The following is a 10,800-nucleotide window of genomic DNA, read 5'->3' as shown; positions in this document are numbered from 1 at the left end:
ATCGTTTAGTATTTCCCATTGTTTTCAATGGGAAACCTCACATTGCTCTCGCGTTCCTCTTGCACACCGTGCAATGCTTTGTCGGCCCCATTGGGAACCCCCAAAGATAGGACATGCCGAGAAATTTTCCCATGATGAGGGAAAAGAAATTACTCATGTATGACCCCATTTAAAAGAATGGAGTTCATATTCGTGTGAAATCTGTGCATCTCGCAACGAACAAATCTCACACAATTTTCTCAGCCATGTGAAAGTGCTCTTAGGCCGGATTCACTTGGCTGTATACAATTGCACCCAAGAGACTTAGGTGAAATTTGCATCAGACATCACATGGACCGTTCTCCACAGACCCTGCCCATTTCATGTTTTATTCTCATCTGTGAAAATGCCAAGAGTAGGACATGCAGCGAGTTTGTTTTCCAAGGACGTGTGAAAATCTTCCGTCTGAATAGCCTCACAGGCTGTTATGGGGCCGCGTGCTTATCATGGACAACACAAGGCCCAAATATACAAAGTGTGAATGAGGCCTAGGACTGATGACTGCTTCTTACAGTGCCCCCACGTACATACACTATTCTCTATTTATGTTGTTACTTCAGCAGTGGCCAGTTCTCAGGAGGCAGGTATCCAATTCACCAACATGGTTGTTGTAGCACCTTTTAGTTTATTTCTGTTCATGCCTATGGGAGTTCTCATTGCAAGACTACAATTAGTTTGTAAGCTTATACATTTATACAGCATCCTATTTACGAAGCACACTAGTGCATTTTGTGGTGTCCACATTGCAGTAAGTCTAGTTTCACACGGGCGATCTAGATATCGGCGCAAAAAAATTTGCAGCAAAATCATATCTTTTTTCCAAAGATTTTTGAGCATCAGCTACTTTTTCCTGCAAAAACATCGCTGCCGCTTGTGATTTTCTTACGCGATTTTGCCACGATTTTTTAGTGCAAAAGTCAATATGACTAAAAATGTTAAAAACACATCACCCCACACGAAATTTGCAAGTTTGTGCTTTGCGATGCGATAAAAAAAAAAGACTGTTTCCATAGGGAAACATAGGAGATTGGGGGGGAAAAAAAAATCGCACATCACAGAAAGATAGAGCATGCCGCATTTTTTCTCTCGCAACATTGCATGAGTGAAAAAAAAATCACAAAGGTTATGGAAAGCATTGAAAATCATTGGTTTTATAATTTTGTGTTTTTACTCCCTCTCGCATTGCGTGATTATTGCCCGTGTGAAACCACTCTTACAGAACAGGTGCAAACTGCAGTTTATGGAGATCTTCTGAGATTTTTTTGATAATGGTGGGAGGACCCTGTCTTCTTCTCCCCTTTGCCTTGTCACTGCCAGGAGGTGGGGCTTAGCATTGCCAGAATGGCCTCTGTGATAGCGTCTTAGCTACTCTGTGACTGGTGGAGGAAGCATTATTCCACAGGAAAGCAGGAGTTTGAATTGGGTTGGATTTCGCTGCAGGCTCCCGCATGCGGAATCCAATCCACCCGTAGACATGAGGCTTTAGGCTGGTTACACACAGGCGACAAAAGCGTGCGATTTTCTCACAATGTGACCATTAGAAATCGCATTTATGTGAAGCCAATACTTTCCAATGGGTTCCTTCACATTAGTGATGTTTTGTAGCCTGCTACATTGCGAGAAAACAAATTGCAGCATGCTCTATACAGCCGCGATTTGCGAAATTTTGTAGCCCATGTTTCCCTATGGAGCCTTCCTATGTGTTGCATCACATTACCCGAAAACGCGGTTTTCATGCAGTACGATGCAACTTTTACAACAGGAAATCCTTCTGTAAAAGCCCTAAAATAAGCCCTAGTTGCATAAAAAAAAAGAATACATTACCTAAGAGCCGCTGCCAGTTCCCCACGCATCTTCCCTGAAGCTCTGGCAGACTTGCTTGAAGTTTTCCCTCCGCACTTCCTGGTTTGGAGGTTCAAAATCCCCGCCTCCAGGAAGCACTGGCTGTGATTGGTTCTCGAGCGCCATGACTTAGCCAATCAGAGCCATCGCTGAAAAAACCAATCACAGCCCCTGGCACAGCACTGCTGCAGGGTCCTAGCAGACCCTGAACAGCTCTGCCAGTGACTATTGTCATTACAAGGGATGTTTTCCCCTGTAATCGGGGCTCCTATGGATGTCCCAGCTACAGTGGAAAAGTGTGTAATGAAAAAAAAGACCATGTGAATGTCCTCCAGAGGTCTTATATGATGTCATAGGGGACAGAGATGGTAAAAAAAATAGTTACAGGAATAAGTAAAAAAAATACAGAATAAATGCATAAAGAAGAAAATGACCCAATGCTGATGCCAACCAAAACTGTCGCCGAATGCCCCCTGTAATCCAAAACCATACATATTATATATCAAAACGTCCAACACAGAATGAGGAACCCGTTCCCATACTTTATTTTAGTGTAAATTCACCCATTTAAAAAAAACTACAAATGTTAGAAAATCTCTTTTTTTAGACTTTTATTCCCTAATAAAACTAAAAAACAGAAAAAAAAAGTCAGTGAAAAGGATATAAAAAAAAATAGCCCCATATGTCACGAAAAAAAAGCAGAACAAAAATAACCTTGGTAGCTGAAGGAAAGAAAATAGGGTGGTAAAACCACCACATGGGTAAAACCCCCAAAAAGGGTCTGGTCCTTACAGGGTTAACTATAATGGGGTCTGTTGAGCTTCCATAGTGCCACCTGGCATTTTATCTGACCAAATAGCGGTATTTCCTCTGGGTTTTGCGGCAGATGTGCACAAAACCTTCAGTAATGTCCACTTTTGCTGATACCTTCTCATTATTATTATTTGTTGTTTCTGTTAGGCCCAACGCTGTTTTATTGTTCAGAGTTGTTTTAGCCCCAAATTAAAAGCTTGAATGCTGCATATATCTAAAAAGATACAAGCTTGTATGAGCAATTTTGCGCTGATAGAAACTATGCAAACCGCTGTATTAGTCATGTCGCGCATATTAACTTCACAGTTTCCAATGCGGAACAATTATTGTATAACACACGTTTCCAGCGGAAGACTTAACCGGGTACCCCTGCATCGGGTCACATGATGCTCAGTTCGCTTTCCGATTGGCCTGTTTCACGACGCGCCTGGTTGTGAAGCTGCGAATAGTGGCAACTGCAGAATAAGACACCGGGCAGAACCAAGCCCCCGCCGGACATGGCGAGCGTTCACGAGAGCCTGTACTTTAACCCCATGATGACCAATGGCGTCGTGCACGCTAATGTGTTTGGGATCAAGGACTGGGTGACCCCGTATAAGATCTCCGTGCTGGTTCTGCTGAGCGAGATGACTAAAAACACGGAGATCACTGCGGTGGAGAAGAGGCGGCTGAACAAGCAGATCCTCCCTCTTCTCCAGGTGACTGAGCCTGCTGTGCACTGGATGTGGGACCCCTGAAGTAATGGGCTCAGAGGACAAGGGCCGCTAAGTGGGGGGTGATTCTATTTCTGTACTGCCTATTCTCTCACTGTCCACCCGCTGTGCTGCCACTCGGGCATCAGATTCTTACTGCCCCTTGCGTGCGCCCATACTGCCCGTCCATTATAGATAGTGTGTGCAGCGCGCAGGGGGGAGCCGTCTGCTCAGCGCACCAAGTCGCGGTTTTGCAGGCGGACAGTGAAGCAAGTGTGTATAAAAATTAAAATGGAACCCCCCAGACGCGGCGCCCCTCTCCTCTGAGCTCATAACTTGTGTGTATGGGGCTCATAAGACCTGACCGTTTCCCTTTAAATGGTTTATACCGGAAAATAAAGTACTAAGTCTCTGATTGCAGGGGTCTGACTGCTGGGACCCCCAGTGACAGAGAGAACGGGGGTCCCAAGTGGGGTGGCAGTACGCATCCTAAACTGCTGCTCCACTCAAGCTCCTCCTCGTTGTGGGGATGAGGTGAACAGAGGGATGTGGTACCTCTGTTCTTGGGATCAGTGGGGGTCACAGTGATGAAACCCCTCACAAGTCAGACTTTTATCACCTACCTGTGGATAGATCATAAAAGTCTGTTCTAGGAATATCCCTTTAACACTGTGTGGTACCAGTTTACAAGTGCAGGTCTGCAATGAATAAGGCTGGGGTCATATAGACGCCATGGTACCACCACTCAAGGGTTAAGTAGACAGATTTAAATTTTTTTTTTCTTTTGCTTCTCTGCGTTCTGAAAGGCATAACTTTTTAAAAATTTTCTATCAATGTATGAGTTGCGTTTTTACAGCATCACAGCAATCTATCAATTGTTTTGGGGACTTTTTTACAGACCAATTTTTTTTTACAAAAGTAGTAAAATTTAGGCAACAAAAAATTGAAAAGTAAAGATACCATTTGGGAACATTGGCATGTAAAAGGTTAACTTAGTTCTGTGGTCTGTTACAATTGCAACATTACCAAATCTCTTTTTTTTGTGAATTAGTATTGCAAAATAACTTTTTTTCTTTTTTCTTACAAAACAATTTGTTTTTATGTTGCTTCATTTAAAAACCCATAATGTTTTTGTTTTTCCATTGACAAAGCTGTATGAGGCCTCCTGCACACGGGCGGGTCGGACCACACGTGGGATTCCCGCGGCGGAGTTCGACCTGGTGCCTGGCCAATGACCCCAGCTTACCTCTCAGCCGTCTTTCTCCTCTGCTGCGAATGTATCGGCCAGAGCGCAGGCGCACAAGCGCAGTAGAGAGGACACTGCTCCATCACCATGGCGATAATGTGGCTCTTGCGACCATTCTGCAATGATGATTGCAGTATGGCTGCGGGAAGAACAGCTTCCATTGACTTCAATGAAAGCCGGACGTGCGTAGCCCACACAAAATTGCAGCATACTGTGATTTCTCCCCCACGAGCGGAAAATTGCAATCGATTTTTTTCACTCATAGGCAGGAAATCGCGTATTCCCATAGCATGCTTTGGGCTGGATTTGCTGCAGAGTCCGGAGGCGGAATTCCGCTCCAGATTTCGCAATGCAAATCCGCCTGTGTGCAGGAGGCCTAAATGTTGTTTTGTTTTTTTGTGGGTCAAGTTGTAGTTTTCATTTGTATAATTTTGGGCTACATATGACTTTTTCGTTATTCCTTTTGATTCCTGTGTTGGAAGGTGGGATGAGCAAAAAGTAATTCTGGGATGTTGTTTTTAGCTTTATCTAACGGTGGTCACCATGTGGGAAATGTAATGTTAATTTTATAGCATGGATCTTTACATTTGTGGCAATAAGTTATATGTTGTATTTTTAATTATTTGGTGAATAACAAAACCTTGTGTAAAGACCTCCTATGTACATTATAATGTAGTCGTCCAGGCAACTCTCTAATGTGTGTGGGAGCTGCTTAGTAGAATGTTTGTGTGTATGGAGGGCAGCAGCTGTGTTTATTTGACAGTTGTTGCGTATTCAGGGGAAAAAAAATTCTTTAGGCTTTTTAAAATTAGTTTCATTAGGTGTCTTGACCCTGTGGTCCTTTGATCACTTAGATAATGCACTGCAATACTTCTGTAGTGCAGTGTAATATGCTGGTCTGTGTCCAGTTGTAAATCAGTTTTGCTGTGGACTTGTTGCCAACTTCATGCAGAAGTCTGGGTATATCCAAGTAGTTAAAAAAAAAAAAAAAGTCTCTCGAATGTATATTTTTAAAGTAACTCTTAAAGGGGTTGTCTCGCGGCAGCAAGTGGGGTTATACACTTCTGTATGGCCATATTTGTAATGTACATCGTGCATTAAATATTGCCCATACAGAAGTTATTCACTTACCTGCTCCGTTGCTAGCGTCCCCGTCGCCATGGATCCGTCTAATTCTGATGTCTTCTTGCTTTTTTAGACGCGCTTGCGCTGTGCGGTCTTCTCCCCTTCTGCTCGGTCCAGGCACGAGCGGCGTGCTGCCTCCGCCCCTTCTACGCGTCATCACGTAGCTCCGCCCCGTCACGTGTGCCGATTCCAGCCAATCAGGAGGCTGGAATCGGCAATGGAACGCACAGAGCCCATGGTGCACCATGGGAGAAGACCCGCGGTGCACCATGGGAGAAAACCGCAGTGCATCCCTGGGAAAGGACCGGCGGCCATCTTGGGAGAAGATTTTTTAAAGTCCTTATTTCGTCGGATCGGTAAGTAGCAAGCGGCTTAAAAACCACTTTACTTTGCTATTTTATGCCAGGGGGGGTGACAGGGGGAATGGGGTAAGGTAAAATTTTGAGGTTTGCCGCGAGACAACCCCTTTAAGGTGGGTGTGTTTTTATGTTTAATTTTCCAATAACTTTCCTCTTTGTTTTCCCAGGGTCCCGACATGTCTCTTTCAAAGCTGATTAAGATTGTCAGTGATTGCTGTCCAAATGTTTCAAGTTCAGTGCTGATCAGGTACATTCTTAGTTACACAAAATGGGCCACTCTGGTGATTTTTTTTTTTTTATTCATTCATTCATTCTGTAGCTATTCCCCCAGTCTGTGTGATGCTGTTACGCAGGACCTGGCTGCAGGGGGGCACAGTTATTCCTGTTACAGTTACCGATAATGATCACACCGTGCCTGTCACACAGCTATGATAGAGGAGATCACAGCTCATGCTCCTGACTGTATACTTATGGACTGTGGCTTATTTATAAGACTATATGAGCTAATGATTAAACTTGGCCCCCCAACTCCCCCTATAGAAAGAAATGGTATAGCTGTGCTGATGCATCATGGGATATATGTGATACAAAAATCTTAAAGCATCAAGATGGTGGCTGATAAGGGGGCTACACTGTAGGGAAGTGGCTGGAATACATAGAGGAGACCTCCAGATTGTTACAAGCAGTAAGATTGGGGGAGTAGAGATGAAAAAATGTGTTTTCGCTGGAGTTGCCCTTCAAAAGTGACCCTCTGGTCCTGGAGAAACAAAGGTGGCCACACTAGTTATCTGACTACCTGATGCACACTATGCATTATTATGCATCGGTAGTCTAAGACACTACATGCTGCTCTGATTAGCCAGTGCTGCATGTAGTGTCTTAGACTGATAATGCACAGTGTGCATCATGCAGTCAGAGAACTAGTGCAGCCATGTTAATTTGCCCATGACCAGAGTGTTGAATTGAATGTTCTACTGGTATTTGAGGTATTTATACCTGTGACCAGCATGATTAATAAATGGCGAAAGAGCTATACATGCAGATATATTTCCCATAACTTGATCGTGTTTCCTTAGTCGTATTGGGAGAAATATGTATATTTCTTGCTTGCAATTAATGACCATTAAAAATTTAGAATATAAAAAAGGCCGTGGGCAGCATAAGTGGTGCAAAACTTCCCATCAATACTGATGTATCCTTCATTTCCGCCACAACATGCAGCGACGTCACGACCTTCTGCAAAAAGTCTTTCTCAAGCTAATACAAATTTAAAAATTTAGAAGCGTGAACGAATTAGGACTACAGTTGTGACAATTATCATTAATAATTATAAAATCAGTTGGATTTTTATATTTGTGGTCAATGTTAGGCTGATATTACATTGCAGCGTTTCTCACCTTCAAAATACAAGTGGAGCTACCCTGATTGTGGTTCTTTCACTTTGACAAGTTCAGATGTTGGACGCAATCAGTGAAGTTCTGTTTGCGTTTTGTAAGAGAGAAACACAATGAAATAGCAGTCTTAGGCTTCCCTCACACACGTTTTTTTCAGCGTTTAGTGCTGCCCTTGTAGCGCAGTGCTAAACGCTGTCAGAGACTCCCATTGTTTTCAACGGAGCCTCTCACACTCTCTTTTCAGTGCCGCGATTTTCAAGCAGAGTCTGTTCTATTTTCGGGCGTTTAGCGCTCCCTATCGATGATGAGTTCTAAAAGCCAGCGGCGGCAGAAAACGAAAATAAAAAGCGCAAAGCTCCGCAATTTAAATTACAGGCTTTGCTGCGTTGGTGTGTAAGGGAGGCCTTAGACTTTATTTAGACCTTTTTTTTTCTTTAAAAGGGTTTTCCACCTCTGAACTTTAATGTAATAGACAATTATAACCAAATCTTCACCTCACTGATCTTCTGCACCTCCAGCTGTGACTTTCGGGGAAGGGCTTGAAATATAAGCCCTTCGCTGAAAATCATCCTCAACTTGTGTAAAAAATATATACTCCCCTCTCTGGCGCTCTTGGGCTCGGCGTGTCTTGACGCTTGGCTCCCCGACACTGTACTGAAGTTCTTTCACCAGGCAGAGATTTAAAATCCCCGCCTCTTGAAACGGCTGTGTGTGATTGGCTGAGCGCTGTGACCAATCACAGGCAGCGCTCAGTTGCCATTCAATGAATGGCAGAACACTGCCTGTGATTGGCTGATCACTCAGCCAATCAGACACAGCCCTTTCAAGAGGCTGAAAAAACTTCAGTACAGTGCCTGAAAGCCAAGTTTCAAGACGTGCTGGAGCCCCAACAGCGCCGGAGAGGTGAGTATATATTTTTATTTTACACAAGCTAGGGATCATTTTCAGGAAAGGGCTTATATTTTAAGCCCTTCCCCGAAAATCATTGAAAGGGTTGCCTGCATCCCATTGCCTTCAACGGGGCGACTGCAGTGCCAGCCCTATTGAAAGCAATGGGAAAACATCACTGTCCTCTGCCACATATGTGGCAGGGGGTTCGTTCATCCCCGCGGGGAGTCCCCTCATCACTGAACACTCTGGCAGTTCTATCACGGTGTTCAGTAATGAGGGAATTCCCCGCAGGGATTCTTGTGGAGTGCACGGATGTCCTATCTTTACAGGTGTGAGTATTTTCACACCTGTAAAACATGGACATATGAACACATCATAGGAAACCAATGGTTCTAATAACACACAGTTTTGTGCACACATATGTGTGCACAAATACACGCTCGCCTGACTTTGCGCTAAGGGAGTTGTCAATATCCTACAATATTAGACCTAATTTTTTCCTTTTTTCTCTTCTAGGATAAAGCTCATGGCAGAAGGAGAGTTGAAAGACATGGAGCAGTTTTTTGACGAGCTTTCAGACTCCTTCTCGGGGACCGAACCTGATGTACACAAAACAAGTGTTGTAGGTAGGTGCAAAAGGACACATATATGGTATTGTTTACATATTGTAAAATAAAGTTATACCATCCAAAAAAGTACATTATATTTACCTTCAGAGAGAAAAAGACACTTTGTAATTGCACCTTCTGCCCACTTGTTAAGGTCTATTCCTTCGCCACATGATCTTGGCCTACAACAAACTTTCTTTCAGTCAGGTGTACAAATTGTACACTTCACTGCAGAATTACTTCCAGTGTGATAAAGCTAAGACAACACCTAAGACCGAGACTGATGAGGCAGAAATGGAGCTCACCAACACCGAGGAAGATGATGAGGAGGACCAAGAATTGAGTGAAGAACGACAGATGGAGAAAGAAGACCTTGACTGTCCTATTGGGTAATATGAAACCAGCATATTCTTTTCCTAATCATAGTAAATTAGTCCTCCAGAATAAGCACCATTCAATTAGAATTCTATTTTATATGAAGAGAAAATCAAACCTTATCGCTCCACTTGATAAAATTGGTTAAAAAGGCAATGTAAACCTTTTTAGATATTTGCTTATGGACTTTATTTCTGGAAAGAAGGTGGTTTATTGTTGAAACTTTGGGACTCATTTATCAAAAATGACACAGGTTTATACTATTTCTCGTCCGTATCATTGGAGGCCACAGCCTAGACCATGGGATATAGCCACTGCCCTAGGAGGCGACACTAAGCAAAAAAGTGTTAGCTCCTCCCCGCTGGCTATATCCCCCCTGCAGGCACTCAGCTAATTAGTCTTTAGCTTAGTGTCTGCTAGGAGGCAGACGTAGAAAGAGCTATTCGCGGGAATCCGGGGAGTTGGGGCTTTTCCCTGGCTTTACTGGCCTCCCGGGGGAGACGCAGGCAGGGGGTGTCTCCACCACTACTGCGGCGTCTCACCCAGAGAAGAAAAAGGGGCCCGACCATGCAATGCGCATCTGAGTCGGTTACCCGCCAGCCATAGGGCTCCCCCTCCCTGGAGTAGCGCACTGTCTGACGGTGACGCGTAGGGGGCAGCACTGCTGGAGCAGTCGACGCATGGACAGGCTGTGGCCCCCAGGACAACACCCTGTTTGGGACTAGCGAGGGCAGCATTCCACCTGGGACCCCACATGGAGAGCAACCATAAAACAGCACTCAGGACTCCCTACTGGCAGCGGTGGCAGCAGCAGACGCAGCTTACCTGGGGTACGCGGCCATCACAACTCCCGGACGGCAGAGGCAGCAGCGGCGGCAGTTCTCCCTTGGCAGGGATAGAAGCAGGGCAGGTCAGGACGCCGGGGCGCCGGCCGGCAAGCCGCTTCCGGGCACGGCGCTCCGGGGGGCGGAGCGCCGTCGTCACGGCCGGAAGACATCACTTCCGGGTCACGGGGACGCTTTCCGGCCAGGCCACGCCCCCTCCGACCGCGGCAAGCTTAAAAAGGGCAGCCAGAAAGAGGAATGGCCGCTCTCTGCAGCACATCGTGTTGGCTTGCCTGCACGCCTGAGCCCGGCACTGTGCAGCTCTCCGAGCCCACAGCAGCCCTCCCGAGCAGCAGCCCTCCCGAGCAGCAGCCCTCCCGAGCAGCAGCCCTCCCGAGCAGCAGCCCTCCTGGGCAGCAGCGCTTCTGAGCAGCAGCCGTCCAGCCATCCAGCCCTGCAGTGTCCCTCTGCTGCGGAGAAGCATCCGGACCTCCTGTCTCGGGCACCAGCAGCAGTGACGACGCCGCAGCAAGTCCCTGCCACAACGCCTGCCGGGTCACCAACGCTACGAGATCGGGTGTGTGTACCCGCG

The 10,800-nt window shown here is 45.6% G+C and overlaps 1 protein-coding gene across 1 annotated transcript in view; it reads left to right on the top strand.

Moving 5' to 3' along the window:
- The first annotated feature begins 3,114 nt into the window (after positions 1 to 3,114).
- ANAPC5 (anaphase promoting complex subunit 5) overlaps positions 3,115 to 10,800 on the top strand; it is a 58,327-nt gene continuing 50,641 nt past the window's right edge. The window contains exons 1-4 of the mRNA XM_066603277.1: positions 3,115 to 3,392; positions 6,284 to 6,363; positions 8,918 to 9,027; positions 9,164 to 9,398. Coding sequence (XP_066459374.1) covers positions 3,192 to 3,392; positions 6,284 to 6,363; positions 8,918 to 9,027; positions 9,164 to 9,398 — 626 coding nt within the window. The 5' untranslated portion in view covers positions 3,115 to 3,191. The remainder of the gene's footprint in view (positions 3,393 to 6,283; positions 6,364 to 8,917; positions 9,028 to 9,163; positions 9,399 to 10,800) is intronic.

Source organism: Eleutherodactylus coqui, chromosome 5, assembly GCF_035609145.1.
Source record: "Eleutherodactylus coqui strain aEleCoq1 chromosome 5, aEleCoq1.hap1, whole genome shotgun sequence".
In the NCBI taxonomy this organism is placed as follows: Eukaryota; Metazoa; Chordata; class Amphibia; order Anura; family Eleutherodactylidae; genus Eleutherodactylus; species Eleutherodactylus coqui.
This window is presented reverse-complemented; position numbering and strand designations above follow the sequence as displayed.